The sequence below is a fragment of the Anguilla anguilla genome, chromosome 8 (genome assembly GCF_013347855.1).
Source record: "Anguilla anguilla isolate fAngAng1 chromosome 8, fAngAng1.pri, whole genome shotgun sequence".
Taxonomy (NCBI): domain Eukaryota; kingdom Metazoa; phylum Chordata; class Actinopteri; order Anguilliformes; family Anguillidae; genus Anguilla; species Anguilla anguilla.
This window is the reverse complement of record NC_049208.1, coordinates 10250086-10277992: the sequence shown is the minus strand read 5'-3', so window position 1 is coordinate 10277992 and position 27907 is coordinate 10250086. Positions and strand designations below refer to the sequence as shown.

Sequence of the window (27907 nt, the reverse complement as noted above, 5' to 3'; positions counted from 1 at the left end):
GGAGCTTGCACAGAGGTCAAAGGTCAGAATTAATCAGGCTCATTCCCGCGTCACTGCTGTGGTGGGTACCCTCATTTCTGTCCCGATTTCTTGCCTTGTTACTCCTAATGGCTGTCCAAACTCATTCTAATTGGATGCCTTGTTAATATGATTAACCTACACGGCTTCTTTTATCAACTGAAAACAGATGTTTCGTCTTAAAGGATGTTTACCATATAGCTCTAAATGCCAAAGCTGCAGCGTGTAACTGAAGCATTGTTAATGTTTGATCTCTGGTTTTTCAATAACTGTTTTTATTTTACTTCCTTTGATGCCTGTCTTTAACGAGAGGACTTTAGGTTTTAGAGAGCCTGCTGTATACAAAAGGGGCATTTTCGCTGCCTGGATAAATCACTAAGCACCATCCTGAAATGTCAAGCATCGTGCGGTGCATGTGCGGGTTTTTTATAGCATTTCTGCGGCGTTCCTCGACAGACCCGCTAGCTATAAGAAGGCCCTGGTTTTCGCGGCTGTCATGCAGAAAGGGCTGATTCAGGGTACAGCGCTCGCTGTGTTGACTCTGCTGGGGAGGGCTGGCAGACTCTTAGGCTCTGTATGAAGACACAAACCTGACCCTGTTTCTCTTTCCCCACCCTGAGCTTCAGGGGTCAAAGGGTCAGTGGAGATGAGCTAAGGGCTAGCGCCGCCGTGGTCGATGTTGGTTTTCATAACCGACGTTTCAGCCCGGAACCTCTGTCACGTTCCCGCAATAGCCCTGGGGGGGGGGGGGGGGGGGGGGGGGGGGGTGGGGGGGGTATTTATTAGACAGAAAGACAGACAGACAGACAGATAGATAGATAGACAGACAGACAGACAGACAGACAGACAGACAGACAGACAGACAGACAGACAGACAGACAGACAGACAGACAGACAGACAGACAGACAGACAGACAGATAGATAGATAGATAGACAGACAGATAGACAGACAGACAGATGTGCCTCTTCAAAATAACATTAAAACCACCCATTCTAAAAATATGAACAGATTGAACACTTTGCTTCAGAGAAACTGCATTAATCTGCGCAGAACAGTGCAGAAACTGAATGCTGATTTTATCTGACCTTGACATCAAGTGGACACAGGGGTGTTTTTTTTAAATGAAGCTGTACTGTATTATATGAAAATTTATAAAAAAAAGGTAATGGTATGTGCCACTGGCTTCACATCCAGCTTTCCTAGTGTACGTTGTGAACCGGATATCTATGGTCCAATAAGATAAGGTTAAATTAAATGTCTCTCACAGTTTGTTTATCTGTCTCCAGTGATATTCCCCAGAACCTAAAAAACAAATAAGTCAATGGGCCCAACAAAAAACTAAAAGATACAAAAGAGACCAAATGAAGCAAATAGTTTTGGATTGATTAATTAGATGAAATGGTGTTTGCCAATGTTGTAGTGCCAGAATGAGACACAAGGCGGCAGAAGAGAGCACCAGAACTTCCACCACCCTCTGTGTTGGGGAAGACTTCTTAAGGAAGTTAAACTGGTGGGTGATGAGGTGGCAAGCCGAAAGAATCAGTTTGGGGTTTTGGCTAGGACGCTGGGATACCCTCTGCTCACTGTGACCAGTGCCACAGTACCTTTAATTAACACAGCGAGTCATGCCTTTAGTTCAACATCTCAGCAGATCTCCTGCCACACAATCCACACTGTCCCTTCAATGCATCGGGATTAATTTGGACCTTTGAAAAGATCGCCCCCTACTGGCCCACTGACACCAGCACAAACCATATATATTTATGTGCTTAGCGAAAAAGTAACCTTCGGCAACGGTGGCAACATGAAGGAAACAAGTTCAGGAAAACTAAAGACATACATGTGTTCAGAGGTGAAATGCTGAGATATAGTGGTGCTTTATTACCACCTGCTGGAGGTTAAAGGAATTAGAATCATAATCACATTCATTGATCCTGAATCTCTTTTTATGATTTGAGTCCAGTTTCTTCTGTTGCTGTTCTCCATCTTCCAGTCCAGTCTCCACTGAATATAGGAGAACAGAAACACACCAGACAAAGTTTTAAACTTCATTTTGCATTTTAGTTTATGCATATTATCCACACATCTTTGGCTATTCTGAGGTTGTAAGTGGCCCTGGATTTGTATCTATTCATTGCTTGGACAATGTGAATATAACCGTTCTCTACCAGACCAACTATTGTATGCATTTGAGTAGAATATGGAGGAAGTCAGCATTTTAGGTTGAAATTTAGAAACTGTAATGTAAGATTATTCAGAATGAATATGTCTCATGGCCTCATATTGATTTTTTGTAAAAAGCATTTTTTTTTGCAGGGAAAAATACTTGTCAAAAGAAATAACTGTCAACATATAATTTTACATTTGTTATATTGTATTTGTGATATTTACTATCGTTTTCCTTCATTTTAAACGAGTAATCAGATGTTTTCAAAGGTACCTATGGCTTCAATTAGGTTTCAGGGCTCAATTTCAGTTAGGTTCAGTTAGGGTTAGGTTTAGGCTTACAGTTAGAATTCGGGTTTGGTTTGGTGTCAAAATTATGGTTATTATTGATTTATTTTATCATTAAAAATATTTTTGAACTTTAATTTTAAACTGTAACATTTGTTTGCAAATATTTCTACATATTAGTTTTTTCTAAATCTTCATAATGTGTAAATTTGAAAAAAAAAAAATTCCATTATAAACTTTTTTTCCCCTCAGGTTAGAGCATCATGCACATATTTCAGTATTCAAAGATTTTTATTTTACGTTAAAACATGCAGGGATGAACATGCTACACATACCTTGCTGGAGACTGTAATAACCGCTATTGCATTTCTGGCCAGGAGGTGGCGGTAAAAGAAAGCGGAAAGCAATGGCGACCGATAGCTGCCGTAACAGGATTCAAAAGAAGCTTCAAGTAACTTAAAACCATCAAATTAACAAGATGATGGTGACACGTATAATTAGTAACTATTCTTTATTTACCTTTAGATAAATAACCACAGATATGTACATTACAAAAAAAAACAAAAACAAAAAAAATCTAATGTGAGCACTGACTGCACGTACACTGAAATGCCATTGGACTTCTTGAAAACTGAACAGTGCAACTATGGAAACAATATCAATGGTTACATGTATTGCATACTTGATTTTTCACCCTAGCACCATTCCTGTGATCTTTGACTTCAAAGAAATGCAAAGGTGAATATATTATTATGCATAATTGCTGTTATTCATAAATGAATGCCTTTATACAATTCCATAGGATGACCCGGTTTGAATTATATATTTCATGTGCTGGTAAATATTTATGTGAAGGTATATATATATTTTTTTCTCTCTCATGTTCAGGTAAGGAGCTTGTATTGAGATTATGTTTGAAAAGTTTCATCTGCTTGGTCCACAGTTGCATTTTTTCCTCTCAAAGATATTTCGTTAACAGCTTGGTTTATAATAATTTTTTTGTAAATTTCATTTCATAATGTATATATATATATATATATATATATATATAATTTTTTTGGCAAAAGAGTAGCAAGTCTTGTCCATTAACAAAATCAACACCAAGTGTACCAAATATCATCTTAGCCGTACACATTCAGCCATGAAACTACAGAGGAACGTTAACAATGATGCAACAATGTAACATTGATGTCAGAAATAAAACACTGAAAAAAAATTCATGTAACACTTTCAAACTTTTTAAATAGGTCGTACCACTACTCATATCAAGGGCTGAAAAAATCCGCTGCATCCTCGAACAACCAAATTTATACAACACACTTAGTGTAGGGAAGATAAGGTCATCGTTTTTCAAAGAAGGAATTTCACTTTCTTGTTTTCCTTTAACAGACAGGGATTAAATGTGGACGTCGTCGTAGCTCCAACAAAGCACACACCAAATTTATTCGCCGCTTACAGGTATACAAACGAAAACACTCAACGACTTGTTTCTGAGGGCGGTTGGCCGTTAAGTCCACACAGCTGGTCATTCTCTTTGATCACTGTTCATTTCCTTTACAAATAAAATAAATTAAAAAAACGAACCCGCGTCTGCCTGATAAAGCCTTTTCGTCTGTACGGGCGGTAGCGGGCTGAAATGCCCGGTCCGGTCTGGAAGTCACTGGGTTCTCGCCAACTGCCGTTTCGCGGCTCAGCTTCTCACTCCGAGCGCTGGACGAAATTTTCCGGAAAAAGGCCTTTTGGGGCCGTGCCTCCCTGCTGGAGCCAATCAGATTCCTTGATTCCTGTGAGCCAGCCGGCATCCTGGAAGTGAATAAATAATCATATCATCACAGCAGAACACTTATAACATCCTTATTTTGTCTGCAACATACAAAAAGGACAAAATTGCAAGTTTTGCTGGTGTAGACAACAATAAAAAAAATGGGCACAGAAAGGAATGCCTGCTTCCACATCACTGAAGTGAAAGACAATATACAGAGGACTTTGTATGCTACAAGATAATTCATTTAACAAAGATATGCTTGTTCTTAACACTGAGTATCAAACAAAATAGTCACTTCACTTAAGGTCTTTAATGTTTTCATACTGTACATGCCATGTCACTCATTTATAACCTGCTTAACCATTTCACACAGAAATGTGATTAGAATGTCCTTAACTGAACATTCTAATGCTGATGTAACAATGAAAGCAATGGCAATGGCTGTCTTAATTTTTTTTTGTTACTTGCTCTTCAAAGGGGAAAATGTGTTTCTCAAAGCTAAGGATTTGGCCCACTGTGGATGCACGCAGCTGACCAGGGGCTGGGCCATGCCCTACCTGATCTTCCATGTTCTCTGTGGGGAGCACCAGCACCACGTCCCCCTTCTTCAGTTCTAGCTCGTCGGAGTTGGCCGCCTCAAAGTCGTGCAGCGCCTCCACCTGACGGACAAGGCAACCTCAATCAAAACCCCGCCTCCTAACCTTCCTAACTTTCCTATGGCAACGGTCTACAATCTTGGCCGTCACAAGGAATCTCTGCTAAGGCGCTGTATTTACAGGTACATCATTGTGGTGTGTCACTTACACTAGTGCTAGTTTTTTTCCACTGTCCATGAATCAGTCAAAATCCCAACCTTTATAGCACCAATTATGTAATTAGATAACTGCTGTCCCATGAGTACATTTTAAGCATCGTCACGCATAAATATTAACCATTTTCTACAATAAATCACAGATCAAAAGTTCAGGTTATTTTTCTGAATGAGAAATGTATTTCTTGTCGAAAACCTCTGGGCTTGCACTGGAATATAGTGTGCTGTGAAAAACTAGATAGGACTCTGGTCTTCCACAGATTCACAAATAAAATGTGGACACAATAAGTTCTCATATTTAGAGAATGACTGACATCGCCTGCTGGGGCCTGTAGCAGGGGGCGAGCCCTACCTTATAGAGGAATCCAGGGGGCATCCCAGGGGGCCCTGGCTGACTCTCAGGGGTCACCCCATTGCCAGTGGACACAGTGGGGGAAGTGATGTCGCCGTCGCGGTCATCGTCACCCTCGTTGCTGGAAGCAGGTTCGATCACCACTGATGGGATAGGCATCTTTTCCTTCACAGTGAAACAGGAGAGAGTAAGCACACATGCACACACACATGCATGCACGCACACTCACACATACACACACACAAGCACCCACATGGACACGCACATGCACGCACGCGCACACACACACAAGCACCCACCTCTACAAGCACATGGACGCACACACACACAGATACAGACAGCTGCCTCAAAGACCACATGTACATGACACATTTTATGGGCTGCATGACCACACATTTTCCAAGAAAGTATAAACATACATACTCTATAAATAAACACACTCATACAGTAATATATACATTTCTCAACACGCTTCACAGCCCCAATACAATTTTAATACAATATCACCGTATATGAAAAATGTTTAATTGCCTCCAAAAGCACTGAAATCAAGAATTTTAACTTTATACATTACACATTTTGTATCTGTTACACCACTTAAGTTTCTAAATCTCTTCATCATAAACAGAATAACAGTAACAGTAGTGCACAGTAAACAAAAAAAAAACATTCTACATAATGAAACTATTAAATAAAATAAATAAATAAAAATGATTTCGATTTCTAAGCAGGAAAACAAGGATATCCTCCTGAGACCCAATAGAATTTATATTTTTTGACACGACACAAGCACCGTGGATGACAAAAACCTGTTGCTGTGAAAAGTTTTTCCAAAATACTATTTAAACTTATTGTCCGTCCCTTGTAGGATAGGTTTCAACACAGTAAAATATATGGTTTTTGAGATTAAGACCACAACCTCATGGCCACTACAGGGGACAAATATGAATTTCCAGGTCTTAGGAGGATATGCACTGCTTAGGTTCACAAAGGCCGTTGCTACCGGTGACGCGGAGCGAGGGAGAGGACGGAAGTGAATATCTACCTCCTTTGCCTCAGTCTCTTCAGCCCCTTCCTGTTTGCCTTCCTCCCCCCCTTCTGGCTCTACAGTCTAAAAGATTGTTTGTTAAGACGTGAGTACTAATGTTGGGGTACCACCACAGCCGGGGGGGGGGGGGGGGGGGTGTAGAAAGGAACAGTATACATCAGGGTTACCCAGCACTGTTCCTGGAGATCTACCGTCCTGTAGGTTTACATTTCAACCCTCACCCGATTCTACTAATTAGCAGCTCTGAGAGATCTCCAGCTATTGAATGAGGTGTGCTTTGTTAGGGTTGGAGTGAAAAACCTACAGGACTGTAGATCTGCAGGAACAGGGTTGGGCAGCCCTGATATATATGCTCCAGTGCACCACAGGTTATGACACTTAGGGAAAGCAGGTTGTGAAGTGGGCTAGGTTGGCTACTGGCGCACAATACACCTCTCACAATAAACAGAGAATGCGTACACTTTACCATCGTGAAGCCGACTTTCAATGCATTTCCCCTTATAAAAATGTATTATAACATTATTGGGGGTACTAGTATTGTAAATTAATAAAGAAACGTGTGGTAGGTCTATAATAGCTAATGATATTATGTGTGGTAGGTCTATAATAGCTAATGATATTATGTGTGGTAGGTCTATAATAGCTAATGATATTTCATGCGTACCAGTTGTATAGCTACCTCAGTCCGGCCATCTAACTGCATGCCGGTTTAAATATCTATAATAAATAGATATAGCTGAGGACTGGTGACATTCAGTCCAAAATGGCTGCCCTGCTTCATCCAGGTGAACGTTGATTATTTGGTATCTCTCCAAAAAGTGGATGGAATGTGTCACATTCATGTACAGGGTGATTTAAAAATAGTTCCGTATTCACGGAATGAGGTGTTGCACACAGCTTTGAAGCGCAACAACCAGTATGTGCAATGTTCTAGGCCAGTGAGTCACTTTACCCTTCACCTGCCAAATTCTCGATCTGCAAAATCTTTCCTTAAGTGTTATCAGTAATTTTCCTCTGTGCATTTAAAGTCTCCGTCTTCACTATTCATGTAAAATCTCTCTTCTAAGCAAGATGGTTCTTTTCAGTACCAGACCCTGACTTTATAAGGGGGAGGCTTGAAAGACTGTGATGTATGAGTGATGTCTTCCACAAAAGGTCAAAAGCAGAATTGTTTTTCTCCTGACAAAGCCCCTCCCACCAGAACAATCAGCTGATGCATAACTGTGGGAGGAGTCTCTCTCTTCATCAGGCAGATTGTCCTTTTTTTTTATAGCTGGGTAAAACAGCCTCACAATGACACTGCAATGTCACTTCCATGCCAATATTGCGAGAACAGCATTCTTAGACCTCCATGTCGTACTGGGGGAAGAATATTCATGACCTTGGCTTTGGCCGGCATTTAATTTGTAAGAATGATAAACACTTCAATTGACCTTGTGTTGAACTAAGTGAACAAAATCATTTGGTCACAAACGTGAAAGGAACCACTCAGTCATTACAATTACAGAAAAGCACCAAAACAACGTTAAAATGTGTTTGATATGGATTGCCATTCCATAAAAAGGAAATTATATATCATATACTTATAGCATGAGGTAAATGACCTAATGAATTGATTGAGACTAATCTTGGCATACAAACAACAAAAACAATATTGCAATAGAAATTTATCTTAACAAATTAAGGGATAATTGGAAAAGCTGTTAACAGGAGATAGTGAATGATAATTCAATCGAATAGTATAATTTAATACATTATTGCTAATTGTATTAATTAATTCATAAAATATATGAAATGCCATCACAGATCAAAGTTTAGTCCCACCTTGAAAAAATCATCTAGCAGTTTAAATGATGTGCAGTGGGATTATTATGTTGTTTTTCATTATTCCTGTTGAAAACTTCATATTTAAAAAATAAATAAATAAATGCTGCACAGTTCTAATTATGGGATCAGTGATGTCAGGGGGATTACAATCACCGGTCTGACATACATTTCCAGCAGTCATGCATCGAGAAACAGTACAGTACACCTTTCAGACCCCCCCCCCCCCCACATGACCCAAATCTTTAAATGCAGAAGGAGAAAAACAGAAAAATTGCTCAGAAAATTACAGCCTAGATGAAATTGCGGTCCTTTGGGGAAAATATTACTACTGCTACCCTGCTGAAAAAAAAACCTTCTCAGAATTTTGCTGTTGCAATCAACTACAGCATACTTATCTCAGCTTTCCAACAATATGTAAATGTTGTTATATGCATATTAACAGTTCTTAACCGTTAAACAATTAAATGAATATACACCATAAAAAACGGCAGCAATGTTACCAGTGAAAAAATAATAACAATGAAGAAAAAACTGTTTAAATCCTGTTATTTAACTCTATAAACCCAGTGTCTTTTTTCAAGACATTGTCAATATCATACAGAGCAAGAGGAATACTGTAACTCATTTAAGAGCCCTCCCATAAAATAACAGGGTTTGTACACTTTCTTCCCCTGTCATTAAGTGGTTATCTTTTATTAAGTTTTACAGGATATACTTTTCCAGTGTGATTAATCATTCATCATTTACCAGAGTCTGCTCTTTTGGGGACTCCTTGTCCTCTGCTGGGGCCTATATACAGTACAAAGCAGAGTTATACCAGCAATGACAGACAACAAAGTTTGCCAGGGATCAAAAAAAGACAGGAAAAGATTGGTTGACAGGGAAGGAGGTAAAGTACATGGCATCTCCAAGTGCAACTTTTTCCTTTTTTTCCAGTAAAAAGAAAGATCATTACCAAACAATATATTGCAATATTTACATTGACAAAAAAAAATGATATTGATTATTTAAATAAAAACACACAGCACACGAATAAACCATACAATTAAATATAATTCATTAAATTAAATACATTAAAATAAATATCACAAGTACCGCATATCTGGTCAAAAATGAAACACAAAATAAGACAGAACCAGTTAACTTGATAAGAAGGAAGTAATTTGATAAGTGCTGCCATCAAGGCAATGTACAACTGAGCAAAACCTTTTCCTCATAGCGAGCTGTGGTCCTGTTCAGTTTGACCGACTCCCTTCAACACAAATTACAGGACAAAGCTGTCCCTATAAACTGAATCCACACGGATTCACAAGCATTTGCGAATAGAGCCTGTGATGCCAGGCTTGGATAAGACCTGTGATTCGCTAACAGAGAGTGGGCGGAGCCTAGGACAGCACCACAGCATGCTGGGATAGTTACCGGAGCCTCTGCGGTAGGGGACCCCACCTCGACCTCCTCGGTTGTAGCCGTTTCCTACGCGTGTAAAGAGGTTATTGACACGTCCGCCCGCCAGAGGAAAGAACACTTTTACCTTAACACTTACTTACAGGTCTTACATCCCAGAAAAATCCTGCCCCACTCATTCATATAACATTGTAAAACATGTGTCTGCCTGCCTGCCTGTTAATATCAGGCAATAGTGTAAAAAGGCTGAGGACTAGAATATCAGCAGATCTTGATTGTACTTCCTGCCCAGGGACCGCTGATGTAAATAGGCTTGATGCTTGCTCTGGTTCAATCTTATTTTTTTTAAATTGTGAATGGTCCCTGCTAAATAAACAATTATCTAAAACATGTTATGTCATCTGCCATGTAAGCCAAGCTCATATGGGCCTTTAAGTCACATATGGCTTAAGCTTCTCTTATGCCAGGCTGACATAAGTCATATTTACCAGGGCAGCTTCATCACAGGGCTGTTTCTCAGCGTCAGTGGGCGGAGTTATCTACGTGCGGAGAGAGAGCGGGGCCATTACTTCAGAAGCAGGATATCAGGATATACGTGTGGGGACAGCGTGTGGGGAAAAGTGAGGCTCTTTAAACATGGCTGATAACTGTTCCCTAACATAACAACAAACTTCTCTGCCCACAGTAGAAAAGCTGCTCCACTTTAGCAGCAATGGTGTGATCCTTTGCGCCATCTAGAGGCCGAATTTAGCTAATTCATGAGAAAAAATTGATAATTGGTATTTCACATTTTTCACGGTTAATGTTGTATTATACCGCCATTTGTGCACCTCATAGTACCGCCATATGTATGTGACAAACAAATATATGCATACATAGTATGTATACATGTCATACAATAATATTAGTTTGTACAAACATGTTTTTCATAATAACAACAAAACATAACAATAACATTATCATATGTGGTAAAAAACGGAAAAGTATATATAATTTCATAATGTGTAAGAAGCCACTGAAAGAGAAATCTGTGAACAAGGAGAAGTGACACCCACTTTCAGCATCTATGCTTTGTTATAGAGGCTCTGTGCCTTTAAAGAGCAGTGTGACATCACTCCATCAGGAGCCAATCAGCGCCTGGTCTAAATTGCTGCACTGCAGTGATAGGGAATCTGATGCAATGCCAATGGCAGGGCATTCAATCCAAGCGAAGTCACCGGAGCTTGTAATCGCCAGGGAGCCCTTATTTTCTGGAAAACACTTTGCTAGCTCAGTGGTGTTTGCATTAAAGCTGGCTAGAAATGGCAAGCTAGAAAATGTGCACTGGGATTGCACAGAGAGTATAAGCATTCTTCCCGTAGGGCCAAACAACTGTGACTCATAAGCTAGCCCATCACGAGAGCTGTCTGCTTGCATTTATCCAGTCTGATTAACTTTCTGTGGTTCATATTCATAGACTTTAAATACTTCACTTCAGCCGAATGGTGTATGTAGCATTATGAATGACATCTCCAGTAACTTGTGATTCCTGTGTCTTAAGCATACTTTGCCTAGGTGAAGCCCTCTGGCATGCCATTCAAGACTTACAATGTTTGGAAAGCATTAGTGGGCATGGACCCACTGCAACAGACCCCTGCAGGTTAGACTCTAGGGTGGAGGAGATGCCATTGTAGTCCTTGACCTAATTTGCTTCAGTAAATATTCTGCTGTCCGTGTGACATGTGAAATGAGATTATGGTGTGTGCTCATCACATTCACAGACAGATATAAACCCATCTGGGTCTACTGTTGAGATAAAGGAGAGAACACAAGCAGGGGTTTCACAAAGGATGATGGGAGCTGAAGTCTGGCGCTTAAGGTTCTGAACTGTGTTTGATCGACTGCGGACTCCAACTCCCATCAGCCCCACAAAAGCAGCCTTCACGAGGCACAATGCATCACAATAGTTTCACGCATGCGAACACAAAGTAAAATAACACCTAAAAAATAATAGAACATATCACACCTTTATCAGTTTGTTGATAAATGAATGTTCATAGAGAAAATTACAGTCACAAAACCAACGTAACCCAATGTACAATTTATCTGTGGGCCACAAGAACTGATTTTAACTGAACTTTTTGATGGTTTGCCCTTTCACCCATAAAAAGGACAAATGATAGAGTAAAAGGCATAATTAGTTGCTTGAAACAGAGCGTGACATTTTTTCCCCATACGATCAAAACCTTTAAAAAGAAAGAGCACCACAGAAATGGCAAATGCATGAAAATAAATACATCAGTTTTGCATCTGTGATGCAAACAATGCAATAAAAACCTTAAGGTAATGAATACAAACATACAAACATACAAGACAACTACAAAGACAGTTAGCATGCAACATTATTGCTTGCATTTCATTCAACACAGAAAAGGCCAAAAACTGAAGTGACTATGTAATTAAACACAAAATTTATAGGACGTACACTCATTATCTACCTTACAACAAGAAAACAAATGTATTTCTCAGGGGTACATCTGTTTTGGTCACAAGCCCGGACACATTTCACAATGCAGTCGCACTTTACAGAAACTAATTAATCGCCTGTCATTACATTTTGCAAATTACAAAACATTTTGTAACGCCGTGGGAGATGTAAGCATTCATAAATGTTCATGATATCTTCTGAAACGCATGCGTGATATCAGGTATCTTAAAAAATATTCATGAACATTCAGGCATTATGAACTACTGCCCACACACTGTTCATTCTGCAAGCTCTCTGTTCTCATTCTGCAAGCTCTCTGTTCATACTGCAAGCTCTCTGAAGGCAGCATAACAATTTAATAGTGTGTTAAAATCAGTACTGAAATTAAATGCTTCAAAGATCTCATTAAGATGTCCAAGACCTGAGATTAGAGGTTAAACGGCTCTCTACACATTGCTAAATAGAGTCACAAAAGCCTCAGTTTACCCGTGGGAGAAGCTAAAAAATTTTCACAGAGGACAAAAAAGTCAAAATCATAATTTTCCTTCTGCTTTTTGAAATTCTGGATCAAACCTGCCATTACAAATCTTTCTGTAATGTACTAAGCAGGGGCATCGTGCCCATTGACACTGAGCATGTGCAGAGCATGTGCATGTGCCCCCTCAGATTTGTTGACACCACGTTTCACGATCGAGTCCACAACATAAACCACCTACATTCTGCTTGTTTGAGTTTGTGCCCCCTCAAAGATTTTGGGTGCACTATGCCCCTTGTACTGAGATAAAACTGATTGTATTTTCACCTTTTAGTTTTACTTTAAAAAGTTTTGTATGTTGTTTTTTTTTTGTTTTAAGTTCAGCCATAGGAGATGGATTCAATGGTGCCTTAGATAGTAATTCAGACATGTTTGCACATGCTAAGACTTCAACTCCCATAAGCCCCTCGTGGCCATGTGACCCACAAGGTGTCTTTGCTCTATTTAAGGGAGGACATTTCAACGAAGCTTCTTCAGAGATAGACGGATGGCAAAACACTTCGCAAGGCCCTAACACCCGCAGAGTGATGGAGAAAGTCAGGTGGTATGATGGGGGGGGGGGGTGGGGGAGGGAGGGGCTTAAACGTACCTCAGGGGACTCTGCCTCCGGGCTCACCACGGGCTCTGCTACCTCCGCCTCAGTGGTGTCCTTCACAGGGGGAGGAGGAACGACAGAGACGCATTTAAACTACAGCCAACTGCCTACAGGTGGGATCAGAGATCAACAGACACCGAGGACAGTGCCTGGCACAACCTAAATTTAACACTTTTTTTCTTTTCATTTTTTGAACAAAACAATACATACACAAAAAATATACAGCTGCTTCACTAAAATCTTTCTCAGAGCTCCTTCCATTAAGACTTAAAGAAATGGAACTGGACATATATGGTAAAGCAAAAGGCACACTCTAAAAACAGGCTGCCTTCGTTTTGAAGCAGATGAATGTATCTGTGTCAGAGTCTTCACTATTAATGCACCACAGCCCTGTATCCTTTTAGTGTCATGGATCAGGTCTCACAGTGATCTGGGTGATCTGACTGCGTACTGTGGCATTTAGGCTAATTAATCTGAGTCTGTACAGCCCCAGTGAACATTTTTGTGGCGAAAAGTCGGTGAGAGTTTCTAGCCGGCTAGGACATAGCCAGGCTATATCTGGGTAAAACATTAGCTGCTTTGGGGTTAACCTAGCCCATTTATGTCAAAAAGTCTATCACCTGAGATTTCAATCCCTCTAGACTTCCAGATTCCAGCTTGTGCTCACTGAAGTGGCATTTAGGCTAACTCACTACAGCGTACCTGTGACAAAGGCCACTGTGCCTCCCCGATCTGCAGTATTATACCACGATAAAACAGAAAATGCCTATTAAAGAGGAAATGCCTACTACAACATCTCTGTCATTCAACAGGACAACGTTCTCACCAGTCGCCACACATTCCAGACCACTCGAAGAGTTTGTACGTCTGCAAACCGCAACTGTCCTGACCCTGAAAGTCGGGCTCAAAGACAGAAAAAGCGTACTAAAGTCGATCGACTATCTATCACGGTGTGGATTACGCTTCAACGGAAGAAGGCGATAACCCGGGCTGACCCCAGGCTCAGGTAAATTCAATTTCGCCCAGGAGTGCGAGCAATCAGCCGCCTGTTGGAGCCCGGAGTCGAGCCCGGTGCGATGAAGCCCCACAGCCACTGCGGTAAACGCAGGATATCGAAGGCTTCGGAAGGGATAATAGGGGATTGTCGTGTGCTTCCTGATTGGCCGATTGCCTTTTCAGTGTCCCTGTCACTCCCTCTTCACCTGTAGCACACATCGCGGTGGAGACCTCGGCCTTATGAGCAATCGCCACGGCAACTTCTGCCACAACTCAGCCCTTCGCAGCGACAAGCAATCGATACCGCTCCATTCACGTCCGTACCCCGTTTGTGCAGTACTGAAATCTAAACGTTTAACTCTGAAACTAAGACAGCCCGGTGACAGCATTGCATTTAGCTCCACAGGAGTCTGCTGTACAGATCTCGCTTCCATAAGAATGACTGCATTCTGATCCTTACTCAATTCTTACAGTACATTTCACTCAAAGTTACGATTTCATACAAACAGAGGCCTACGCCTGGCTGCATCTCAAAAGCACTGGATTTACAAAATGGACACAGTGAACACGGAGAGATAAATGCACATGGTTACAAAACAGCAGCAGGTGAGGGCTTAACGCATCAGCAACAAGTAATTACACTGCAGTGGAGTACATGCTGGTGATGACGATGATGATGATGATGTTGATCATGATGATGAAAATAGCAGTGATAATGATGACGCGATGAAGATGATATTGATGATAATGACGGTGATGATGATGATGATCATCATCATCATGGCAATGATGATAATGATGTAGACGAGGATGACGATGATGATGATGACGATGATGATGATGATGATGATGACGACGACGATGATGATAACGATGACGACGATGAGGACTCACCGCAGGTTTTTCCGCGGTCGGGCTGGTTTCAGAAGCCTCGGCAGCGGCTGGCGGCTCCTGGGCCTCGCCCGTCTCGGACACGGGTTCGGGCGCGGCCTCTGTTTCGGCCTCAGGGGCCGCAGCCTCCGGCTCAGACTTCTCAGGAGACAGGGAAGGAGGGACAGCATTAGCGGCCCTCTAAACCCGTCCTCAAAACCGCCCAGGATCTCCACAACACGCACAGCACAGAATAAACCACCCGTACATCTGAGGAAGTTCTGAACCGCCCGCGATCTCCACAATACACACAGCACAGAATAAACTACCCGTACATCTGAGCAAGTTCTGAACCGCCCGCGATCTCCACAATACACACAGCACAGAATAAACCACCCGTACATCTGAGGAAGTTCTGAACCGCCCGCAATCTCCACAATACACACAGCACAGAATAAACCACCCGTACATCTGAGGAAGTTCTGAACCGCCCGCGATCTCCACAATACACACAGCACAGAATAAACTACCCGTACGTCTGAGGAAGTTCTGAACCGCCCGCAATCTCCACAATACACACAGCACAGAATAAACCACCCGTACATCTGAGCAAGTTCTGAACCGCCCGCGATCTCCACAATACACACAGCACAGAATAAACCACCCGTACATCTGAGGAAGTTCTGAACCGCCCGCAATCTCCACAATACACACAGCACAGAATAAACCACCCGTACATCTGAGGAAGTTCTGAACCGCCCGCGATCTCCACAATACACACAGCACAGAATAAACCACCCGTACATCTGAGGAAGTTCTGAACCGCCCGCAATCTCCACAATACACACAGCACAGAATAAACCACCCGTACATCTGAGGAAGTTCTGAACCGCCCGCGATCTCCACAATACACACAGCACAGAATAAACTACCCATACATCTGAGGAAGTTCTGAACCGCCCGCAATCTCCACAATACACACAGCACAGAATAAACCACCCGTACATCTGAGGAAGTTCTGAACCGCCCGCGATCTCCACAATACACACAGCACAGAATAAACCACCCGTACATCTGAGGAAGTTCTGAACCGCCCGCGATCTCCACAATACACACAGCACAGAATAAACCACCCGTACATCTGAGGAAGTTCTGAACCGCCCGCGATCTCCACAATACGCACAGCACAGAATAAACTACCCGTACATCTGAGCAAGTTCTGAACCGCCCAGGATCACCACAATACACACAGCACAGAATAAACTACCCGTACATCTGAGGAAGTTCTGAACCGCCCGCGATCTCCACAATACACACAGCACAGAATAAACTACCCGTACATCTGAGGAAGTTTTGAACCGCCCACAATCTCCACAATACACACAGCACAGAATAAACTACCTGTACATCTGAGCAAGTTCTGATAACAATTACAGTATTGGGCTGTCATAGGGAACCATTGGCTCTGTATATCTCATTAATTTTGTTAGTACAGTACATTGGTCTACACCTGTGTCATCTTTAGAAAAATTAGTGAATAAGATAGACAGTGCAGTAAAAAGTTAAGTGTATTCATTATTCCACCAGAGCAATAACTTTGGTGCCAGACTAGACACTGACAAGCATGCATCTGAAGACTCAGCAAGACTGAAGAAGCTAGATGACAAGCATCACGTGCATCATATTTAGTACAAAACCATAGAAACATAAAAAAACATACAGAAAAAAAAAATTGGCTACATACAGACATAGTCGAATAGGATGAACAGGCACAATAACATTACAAAAAATAAGAACAAAAATAAGAAAAATAAGAACAAATTATTTATCAATAACATTTTAAAATAAGGTAGAAAAGGCAAAAAAAAAAGACAAGACACAATGGCACAACACATTCAGCACTAATGATGACAGAATAAAGGCAAATCAAAAAATAAAAAAGTAAAATGAGGGGGGGGAAAAAGCATGGCATGGCAACAGGGTTACATGCCTTCACATTCTACAGTACATGGCCACACTCCCCGATGGAGACCACCCAACAGCGAACTACTCTGTTACTCTGAGGGCGGGGCCAGTGCGTCTCTGATAGCGGGAAGGTGGACTCACCGTCGCCTCGAGCGCACCCTGGTTAGAATCGGCAGAAACCGCGGCGGCACCCGCCTCAGGCTTAGCGGTGAGGGAGAGAAAGGAGGGGTGAAGATTGTGCAGACGGGCAGCGTTTTAAAAAAGTCTCTCACCTCCCCCCCCCCCCCATTCTCCAACCTGATTCCCATTCCCCTCTTCCACATCTTCTCCTATATATCCTATATTTCCTTACCAACCCCCCCCCCCCCCCTCCCCAAAAAAAAACCCCTCTACTTTCCCTTCCACATGTTAAATCTAGTGACAATTTAACTATCGCTGTAGCATTATGGCCCAACCATTGAACTCAGTAATTGCTACTTGGAATGTAGGTGAACCGTGAGCTCTGAACATGTTTGTCCCCAAACTAGCCTTCTACAGCCGAGATTAGTCATCACAACGACTCATCACACACAGCGAGGGCATAATGAGAGGCTTGCCTGTGAAACGTGCCTGGAACAGTGAGGTCTTACATTGGCCTCTGAGCTGAAGAGCTAAATTATTTAAAGTGTATATGGAAAATTGCGCCCTGACTTAATATAGCATACTACATTAAAATGTACCATGTAATATTTCTAAAATTGTACCCCTCCGCAATTCAGCTTGAAAATGCTTCACCAAAACTTTTGCACAACGATCAAATATATTAATTTGATCGTTGAATCCATGCTGGAAGGTGCTGGTATACATTTCATCGTGAAAGCCTTCTAAAGTAAGTGTATTGAACATATTAAAATTAGATATTTTTACGTTTCATCACAGCATTCACTAGTAAACAGTGTACTGGATGTCACAATACCAACGCTAAGAGAAAAAAAAAAAGCTTATCGAAATGCCTGCTGTAATGTGACCACATGACAAAGGTGTAAACATTAAATAACACAACAGAAAAGTCAATAAATTAATAATAAATAAATAAATAAATAAATAAATAAAACATAAGAAAAAGTATCCATTTCACGGACATATGTGAACCAAAAAAATCAGTTGCACTCTTTAAAAATAATAAAAAAATAAATGTGATTTGTTAATAAAAATAAATATATCAAATCTATTAAGCATAAATGTGCAATGCTGTTTCCTACGCTTAGGTAGACTAGTCTCAAAGTCTCTGTTCAATCTACCCACAATGGGGTTTATATTTACACAGATTTAAGTAAGTGGAATCGTTGTGTTCATTTTACCAAATTGAGAATTGTTCCAAATCATAATATGGATCGAAAGGGGAAAAATGTAAAACATGTTTTACGAAAAGACAGAGGATTTGTGGCCAGAATGAACAGAGTTCATAGAAACACTATTAAGTAGTAATAAAAAATCACCTGTAATGGCATGCGTATAATCACTTGTAATGGTGTAATAAACAATACGGTAAGCAAAGACAGAAGACCGGCAGGAAAATCATTGAGGAAAAGTGTTAGTAAGAGATTGTAGCAAATTGTTAAAAGCAAGCTAGCCAAAAGAGGCTTGGGAAAAGCTACGACAGAACCACTGGTACTGGAAATTCCATGCACGTCTGCATGCTTCTATCATTTTCTTGCAGCTTGTGCGTGTGGAAACACAGAGAAGTTTTCGTTATCACTGATCTTGTGTCACGGTTGCTTTCTTGGGCATTCCAGCATGCACGACATAAAAAGAAAAGCATTCTGTGATTAATGCTGCTTATGTGCCTAGTTCACTAAATAAATTCTGCTCCATTCTCAGATGGAATTCAACATTACACCTGTGGTATAATTACACCTACAGCGGTTAAGAGCCATGTAGACATGACATGGTTGGTCCAATGTTGGATATTCATGAATATAGTGAGCGATGGTCACCATTGGAGGCCAACACATTTTTTGGTTGTGCCACAATCAACCAAATGTCCCAAATCAATCAGCACCCGCTATCGGTCCAGTAAAGTCACACCACATTCCCCAGTATTGGATCAGTTAATAATCAATATTTACATTCGGAAGGCCCCCAAACAGATGTCATTAGATCTGGAGGCAACTGTGGCTAACCTTTTAGACGACCAGATCGGTCAACTGCATGCATTAGCACACAGCTGGGTGGGCCTGATATGGTCATTATAACCAAGCATAGCCAGCAGGCTGTATAGGCCAGATTAGGACAAGGTTCAAATAGCCAAACAGATTGCGTAATGCTGTTTGTTGAAGTGGAAACTACTCTGAAGGCCATCTTGAGTGATTTTTGTTGGGCCATTGTAATTGGCCACTGTTGGAGCGTTCCAGTGGGCCATCATCAGGTTGCTGATGAGCAAACATTGGCCCACTGATGAAAATGACACAAGGCCAACATGAGGTTAACTCGCTCAACATAACTGAAAAGAAAATGTGCTCAGATGAGAAGTGGTCAGTGATTTCCTTTTCATTGCTATGATTAAAACAAAGTTTGGAAAGGTGTTATTACCTGCGTGACTCCATTAAGTGCATTGTTGGACACCTATGTTGAATCAGAAGAGAAACAATTAGCACATGAAAGCCTGAGCAGAGAAAGTAGAAGTGGATGCTTGGAATACGTCGCAATAGTGCAATAGACATGTAATAAAGGTGTAATAAATGTGCAATAGTACTGTGACGAAATAAAAAGAGAGAGAGAACACGGTCAAGCAGAGGAGGAACAGGAAAAAGGGGGCTAGGATTTCAGGCACTGCAGGAAGGTCCTGGCGGGGGCGTCGCAAGGCACTTGGTTCTTTGTCATTGCAGGGGAAAAGGGAGGCGTTCCTGGTCCGGCTACTCTACGCTACGCTAGGCAAGGGGGGAGAGGGAGCGAGGTACCTCTTCCTTCTCCGTATCTACGTCTTGGTACAACCTTCCCAATCTCCGGTTTGTGATCTCGTCTTCGGACAAGTCCGAGCTCTCCGTGTCCCTGTGCCCGGGGGCGGCTTCGGTGGCGTTGGTCCAGGAGCCCTGGGCGTCGAGCTGGGCTACGGGGCGGCCTTTCGCGGGACCCACAGCCTCCTTCTCCCCTCCACCCGGCCCAGGGGAAGGGGCAGCGGAGGGGTCCGGGTCTCCGTCGCCCCAGTTGGCGGTAAACTCGCCCGGGCCGCTGCTGGAGAAGAAGCCGCCGCCGGCGCTCACCTCCTGCCAGGGGCTGTCGCCGCCGGCGGCTCCGCCCTCTCCGCTGGCAGGGGGGTCGGGAAACGCCCCCCACTGCGCAAAGCCGTTGGGCTGCCCGTCCGAGCCGCTGGGGAAGGCCCAGGTCCCCCCGCCCGCCGCCGGGGCCCAGTTCTCCGGCCACATCTGGCCGCCTTCGCTGGCGAAGGGGTCAGAGGCCCAGCCCCCTCCGGCCCCCCCTGGGGGCTCCGCGAAGGGGTCGGACACGAAATCGAGCACCAGCTCGGCGCCGCCGGCTTGGGAGAACGGGTCAGCCTGCGGGTCGGCCTCAGAGGGATCCACTGAGCTCTGCTCAGCCGGCCCTGGGACAGTACTGGGGACCACTGGTTCTGATGCCTGAAACCGGGTCTCGTTCGCTGGCCCCAAGTTCTCCTCACCGGCTTGCTTCTGGAAGAGGTCTTCCTGGGTCTGGAAGGGGTCTGTCTGAGTCTTAAAGAGGTCTTCCTGGGTCTGGAAGGGGTCTACCTGAGTCTGGAAGAGGTCTTCTTGGGTCTGGAAGGAGTCTACCTGGGTCTGGAAGGGGTCTGCCTGAGTCTTAAAGAGGTCTTCCTGGTTCTGGAAGGGGTCTACCTGAGTCTGGAAGAGGTCTTCTTGGGTCTGGAAGGGGTCTACCTGAGTCTTAAAGAGGTCTTCCTGGGTCTGGAAGGGTTCTGCCTGGGACTGCAAAAGGTTTGCCTTGTTCTGGACAGCATCTGCCTGGGTCTGGAAGGGTTCTGCCTGGGTCTGGAAGGGTTCTGCCTGGTCACCCGCCCCCCAATCCCCAAAGCCCCCCTGCCCTTGCCCCTCTGTGCTCCCGTCTAAGCTCGGCTGCTCTGTCGCCCCCCCAGTGGTCAGCCCTGCGCTTTCCGGCGATTCGGGCTCCTCCTCTGCACTGGCCCAGCCCCCGTTCCGCCCCACGCTCTCCGCCCACTCGTCCGCCGTCTCGTATTCCGAGCCCGACCAATCGGAGCCCGTCTGGCCCGATGGCCCCCAGTCGAGTCTGGAGCCGTCGGCGGCCCCCTGAGCCGCGTACAGGCCCAGCTCGCTCCCCTCCGTCACGTCCTGCATCTCCTGCCCGTGCTCGTCAGTGAATATGATCCCCGGCATGGCCTGGTCTCCGCCCTCCTCCTCCTCCCCCCCTCCTCCTCCCCCCGCGCTCGGCTCCTCCCCCTCTGGCTGTTGCTCCGCCTCGCCACCCCCCGCCCCGGAGGGGTCGGCGCCCGGGTGTGGGTCGAGGCTCTGTTCGGGGTCCCAGCGGCTAACCTCGGCTTTGGCGGTCTCGACCTCGACGCTCGCGTCCTCGGCGGCGGTCTCGATCTCTGCGGTCTCCGTGTCGGCCATTTTGGTCTCGGTCTCGGCGGTCTCAGCCTCGGTCATTTTGGTCTCGGCGATCTCGATGGTCACGGCCTCTGCGCTCTCCGCCAGCGGCGCCGCCGCGGCCTCCGTCCCCCAGCCTTCCGCCGGCGGCCAATCCGGCGCCTCCGCCGCTCCGGCCGCTCCGGCCTCTCCGGCGTCGGCGGCGGCGGCGGCGGCCTCCTGTCCCGCCCCCAGGCCGCTGAAGTCGGCGGCCCAGTCGCTGGCGCCCTGCTCGGGGAGGGAGTGAGTAACATCACCATCACCGCCACTGTGACCCGCAGAGCCCTCCTCACCAACCACGCTACCCAGAGACAGACAGGCAGGCTTCAGAACAGCAGGCAACAGGAGAAACAAAAACAAGGGAAGAACAGAATGAACATTGAAACGAGAAAAACAAAACATAAGGGAAAAAAAAACAGAAGAAAACAACCAAGAGGACTGACAACCAATGAAAGGGAAATGTCTACAAAAAAAGCCGCAGTTTCTGAACAGAGACACAGACAATTTTTAAAGATGAAACCCATCGCAAAAAGAGGTGACAGCAGGATATTCAAATCTGGCTCATATGCGGAATTACATTTCTGTACTGTCGGATATCTTGTTTTAGATTACTGCCTTTGAGCACCAGACAATATAATTTGTTCTGGCAAACTTGCTCTGTTCTCTCTATCTTCTTCCCCGCACAGGCATGGGAAAGAAATGTCTCTGGCCAATTAGTCACGTTGAAGGTCTTGCAAATGTAAACCTGGGGTGTCCTTCAAAGGAGCTACCTCTCCTTTGAAAGTTTCATCACTTTATTACCTTCTGGAGGGAACACAGGACACCCAAACTATTGGGGGCCAGAGATCAGCGTGACAACAGAATGCTTTTCAAAGATCATGTTCCTGCTGATTTTAAGTTCAAAGGATATCTGTGACATTTAATTGAAATCACTGATTTTTAATCTTTCAAGCGGAAACCAACACAGTGTGACTTGGTTTTGTTACATGGAAAATATTTTTCCTGAAGGTGGAGATTACCGTACAACTGTCTAGCTTTAGAAATTAATTATCACCTTTGTTGTTGTTAGCAGCAAGGCATTCAACTTGCTGGACTGCCTCCTCACATATGAGAACAGGCCATTCAGCCCAACAATGCTAATTTAAACCCTAATTTGGCACACCTGATGCTACTAATTAGCAGTTCAACAAGGTCTCTCGCTGTTGAATGAGGCGTGCTTTGTTAAAGTTGAAATTAAAACCAACAGGATGGTAGCTCTCCAGGAACAGAGCTGGTTACCACTGCTCTGGCACTATGTCAGGACATTAGCGCAACAGAAGTGGTGCGTTTCACTAGTTTGGTCTGACGTACGGTCACCTCCACACATCCACTACTTACAGGCTGGACAGCCTCAGCAGCGGGAGCCTGCAAGAGGAAAAGAAGCATTTATTCAGTTATGAGTGGAATAAAAACAGAATGAGTGGAATAAAAACAGAACATCTGCCATTTCCTCATTTATTTTACATCTTTAAAATGAATTTGGAATATTGCATTGTTTCTTATATAAATTAATTCACTAATAACAAAAAATTACCACACAGACAAAAAAGACAAAGTGAAGTAAATCTAAACTGAATGCCATGGAGCACAAGCCCATACACAGAAATATTTAACACATATGCTGCATATTTAAATGAAGACACTATTTTTTCTTTCATGAAAGAAATGAACCACAATCTGAGGGTTTGAAATTGACCCGATGGACACCCCACAGACACGAAGCCTACCGCTCTTTGAACACCCTTTAATAAGAGCATCTGCCGTTTTTGATCTGGCGATGTTCATTACTCTGTTAATTGAACAAATGACAACCTGCCAGGCCTTACAAATAATTATTCGCAAAAACAGCTTCTGTAAGCAACAGAGAATGTCTTACCGTCCACAAGTCCCAGGGCAGGGTCTGTCAAAGGAAAGATCAAAAGGTTAATCAAGCTGGCAGTGACATATGTAATGCAGGTACTTTCCTTTACTCTGGTCTGTTTATTGAGAACATAAAAGTTACTTTATGATGAGAACAAACAGCTGTGGATTCAACTATGCATTACACAGAAGCACAATTAAATTATAATGACTGAGTTGCAATACCAAAAGTCTGCAAATGTAGCTACAATTCCTGGGAAAACTTTCAATAGCTACCGTAAAAATGTTTCCGTATAGCAATGGGTTCTAAGCTCTTGTTCATGAGCTTCCAAACAAACAAGCACGGAAAGTAATTAGCAGACTGTTGCGGATTATCTTTCTTTCGGTGTGGACTGTTTGAAATTCAGCGGCCAGTAATCAGGGATTACGACTGCCTCCCTAGACAGATTGAAAGACACCTGTTCCCCGTCCCATTACAGCCGCGGAACCCGAAGCCAAAAAGCACCTGGGACATGGGTGACTGAGACTGTCCGATCGGGGCAGCGGAGTCAGGTTTGAACGGGTCGAAGTCCATATCCAGCAGGGAGTCAATCGCCTGTGGGAGAGAAAGACAGCAGCTGACTGACAGAAGGCTGCCCTTTACCCACAATCCACCGGAGGAACTACGTCAGTAGTTTAGCATGCGGTGTCATTGTTTTAGCACTGAATTGTCCCAGTTTTGACACTACAATAGTACATGTAATTAAAGGACTGAGCATTTAAATTAAGAGAATACTCATTGAGAAAATAAAAATTTGGAATGGCAGGGAAAGAAATCAAACTTATTTTTGGATGCAGAGTGTTCATATTAGAATAAACAGGGCCATATAGAAATACAGGCACCAGCGTGTACCTGTGTACCCAGCAAGCCCTTGCCACCCTTTGAAGAGCAGCTCGTTCGTTGCCATGGGAACGGCACGGAAGTGTTAACGGGATGTGTGTGGGGATGGGAGGCGGCACCAACCTGTGCGGCGGTGGCGGGGGCGGAGGCGGCGTCGGGGGCGAAGTTGTTGTCGAACAGGCTGATGATCTGCTCCTGGTGCAGCTCCGTGGTGGGCGTGATTTTGGGAGGGGGGGGCACCGGCGGCCCCTTCTTGAGCTGCGAAACCAGGGAGGCACCACGTTAGTGCAGGGGGACCGGGGGGGGGGGGGGGGGGGGCACACACTCATTTCATATCTTTAAAAAAATGATTTATGCATAGCGGAGGGACTCCTCGCTATGACAGAGGGACTGATGAATTCACAACAGTTTTTAGTGTTGTACAAATCATGCTACAGTGCAGTGGTCTTTTATTGTTTTCTGCATTAGCCTTGGATCTAGGACCAAAGCAGGATTACAGAATTAGCTGAATAACCGCACTGAGTATTACATTACATTACATTACATTACAGGCATTTAGCAGACGCTCTTATCCAGAGCGACGTACAACAAGTGCATAGGTTTCATTATGTAGAGGCGCAAAAGAAATACTAGAGTGAAGTAAGGATCGTAGTGCCAGAAGTGACCACATCGATCAGGACTCCAACCCTGTAGAGTAAGCTTGTTCAGCAAGCAAGAATCCTACCAAGTACAAACTAGCACTGGAATCACACCTAATCATACAAAAAACAATCCTGCCAGATACACTAACATAATCAAGAGTAAAACCCAGAACAGCTTCTTCTTTTTTTTTTTACTTCAGTCAATATTCCATATTTGGGAGGGTTCCGGGTGCAGTTATCCAGCTCAGTAATCCTGCTTGGTGAAACAGGGGCCCAGGTCCACTGAAGGGATAAGAAGAGAATCGGCGCAGTACCAGTGAGGGGGACTTGGGTCGGTGCGGGCCGGGCGCCAGCGTGTGGTTGGGACTGTCCTCGGGGCTCTCGGGCGGGGACTCGTCCGGGGGCGTGGGCGTCCTGGCGAAGCGCAGGGGGCCGGAGTCGCTGTAGGGGGGGTCAGGGCAGAGCGGAAAGAGTCAGACCCCAGTGGTCAACCGCCCGTCTCCTGGGAAGAGAACTGCTGGTCCCATTACTTCTGCTTTCCCATTCTCACAATCAGCAGAAACACACACCTGTTACCAACGTTGTGTTCTTAAATTATAAATTCTTAACATATCAGGTGTAAAGCCACATGTTTGGCTGTGACCAAGAGCATTTAAACAGTTGTCAAGTAGAGTCGGAGCACTGCTAATACTCTATGTAGCTCACCTCTACTCATACTCCTAGAACTGGGTCTTATTTCACATCAGTTTGCCCCAAATTTTGCAGTACAATAACAAATGTACTGTGAAAGACATTTTTGTTGATTGCAGCTCGCACTAAATTCATGATTTTGGGTACATATTTGACAAGAAAAGAATTGTTGTAAGAGTAGACTACAGTTGGTCTCATGAGGTGCTCTGGAAAGGGAATGCCTGGCTGATTTTTTTAACTCTACCTGTTAGAGGGAAACCTCTTCCAGAATAGAACGCCATTTAATAATGCCCCTGCCATTATACGCCACTGACACCAATGTTGGCCCGGTCAGAACATTATCCACAATGAAAGCAACTGACTGTACTGAAATTTGTATGACATCTATGATCCCTTACTGTCTGTGTTGGTATGTCACCACGGCAACAGTGCATCTTACATTTCAGTCACATGACACAAACATGTAGGAGAGATCGAGGGTACAGGGGGGAGACCCAACACAAAATGGTTTCCCACAAATACAGGGAAGCACAACAGGAAAGTGGAATGTATTCTGTTTAAAAGGTGTTTTCCCCAATTTTAGATCATCAAGGTAGATGGTCATTTTACTTGTAAGAATTACAACAAAGCTTAATCATATTTCCATAACTGATACAGTATACTGACTATATATTTACTGTATGCTATATGATATCTGGAGTAATCCAGTTTCAGGTTCATCTGTTACATACTCAGCAATAGTTTATGTGACATCAAACCAAACAAAAATTGTTGACAAGACAAAATATTATTTGTTAAATTTAGAATCGGAAAAAAAAAGAGGGAAGCACAGCATAATTTCAGTGCTCACATCTGTAAAAAAAAATGGTATTATTATTATAAGTATAAGTATAAGTATTATTAAACCATTCAAGCTTGTCAGCACTAAAATGGATATTGCGGAGGAGCAATAAAAGCAACATTATATTTGAGTCTACATAAAACATTGGGCTAAGCTGTCAGGAGCTACAAGGGGCTACTCTGGTAACTAGGTTCAGGCTGCTAGGATTTCACAGACGGCTCAGTGCTCAGTCCTGGCTTTCACGGTTGCAGTTTTACTCAAAATGCATCATCAGGAAGGAAGCGCGCACATCCACTGAAACGCTGGCACCCGGCAGTTCTGCTTAGTCACTGTGCCACTCATACAGCCGGTTGTAAGCAAAGAGCCACTCCTGAGTGAGGTGGAGGATATGCTGCCAAATCAGGCCATCCCTTGCTGGGAAAAGCTACGGCACATTCAATATCCAATCCCGGTTGAACCTCTGCATAATGAGCTAGTGATTTATTGGGGAAGGCCATTGCACAGTTGCCTTTATTTCACTGTGCGCAATACTTTACAGATAACTGTTCTCCACCTTGTCAGTGGATTTGTGCATCCTCATTAATCAACCCTGAAACGATGTCGCAGCATTGCAATAAACAACCAACCAGGACAGAGTTTGGGACGAGAGCCAGCACCCAATCACAGCTTTGTACACAGGGCCTACACAGCAATGCAGCTACTTACCCTCGCAGTCTGTCACATGCAGAAGAGAAACAATGGGAGAGTTACAGCTGATCTATTCTGTGAGGTCAGTCTCAGCCTCTCAGCCTCATAAGGTTAAGAACAGTTACTCATAAGGAATATCGCGGACAATGCCTCGCTTTTTGAGTTTATGTGAATGTTTTTCATTAGGATTTTTAAAGGTACTTTTTTCCTTATAGCACCTCATCTCAAGCTAAACCCAGCTAACACAACCCATTCCTGCAATCTTGCTGAGGTTTTGCAGATGTTCAGCTGCTTCTTCGATATCAGCTTGCTAAATAGCAGTACTGCTAAATATTTTGCATACAGGAGCTTAACCGAACAGAAAATTCCTCCTGGGTCACAAAGTGGCCATACATAACTCAAGACCAGGTTTCTTATCTCATAACACACAAACATGCATACACATTCACATACACATGCACAGACTCACATACACACACACACACATACACACGTTGTGTGCCAGAAGTCAGTTTGCTCCACACCAGAAGGAATCAGCATTTTACTG

The 27907-nt window shown here is 43.7% G+C and overlaps 1 protein-coding gene across 4 annotated transcripts in view; it reads right to left on the bottom strand.

Annotated features, from left to right (window-relative positions):
* Nucleotides 1-2966: 2966 nt before the first annotated feature.
* Nucleotides 2967-27907, bottom strand: part of LOC118234279 (amphiphysin-like) — a 58361-nt gene continuing 33420 nt past the window's right edge. The window contains exons 10-26 of one of the 4 annotated variants that reach the window (XM_035430706.1): nt 25457-25583; nt 24625-24759; nt 24127-24216; nt 23638-23661; nt 23100-23126; nt 21630-21950; nt 19681-19713; nt 17251-17310; nt 15169-15303; nt 13273-13332; nt 10170-10220; nt 9697-9750; nt 9025-9066; nt 6448-6513; nt 5403-5567; nt 4797-4898; nt 2967-4277 (exon numbers count right to left, since the gene is read on the bottom strand). In XM_035430706.1, the coding sequence (XP_035286597.1) occupies nt 4173-4277; nt 4797-4898; nt 5403-5567; nt 6448-6513; nt 9025-9066; nt 9697-9750; nt 10170-10220; nt 13273-13332; nt 15169-15303; nt 17251-17310; nt 19681-19713; nt 21630-21950; nt 23100-23126; nt 23638-23661; nt 24127-24216; nt 24625-24759; nt 25457-25583 (1597 nt within the window). In that variant the 3' untranslated portion in view covers nt 2967-4172. The remainder of the gene's footprint in view (nt 4278-4796; nt 4899-5402; nt 5568-6447; nt 6514-9024; nt 9067-9696; nt 9751-10169; nt 10221-13272; nt 13333-15168; nt 15304-17250; nt 17311-19680; nt 19714-21629; nt 21951-23099; nt 23127-23637; nt 23662-24126; nt 24217-24624; nt 24760-25456; nt 25584-27907) is intronic. The other 3 variants (XM_035430707.1, XM_035430708.1, XM_035430710.1) reach the window with 3 other exon arrangements.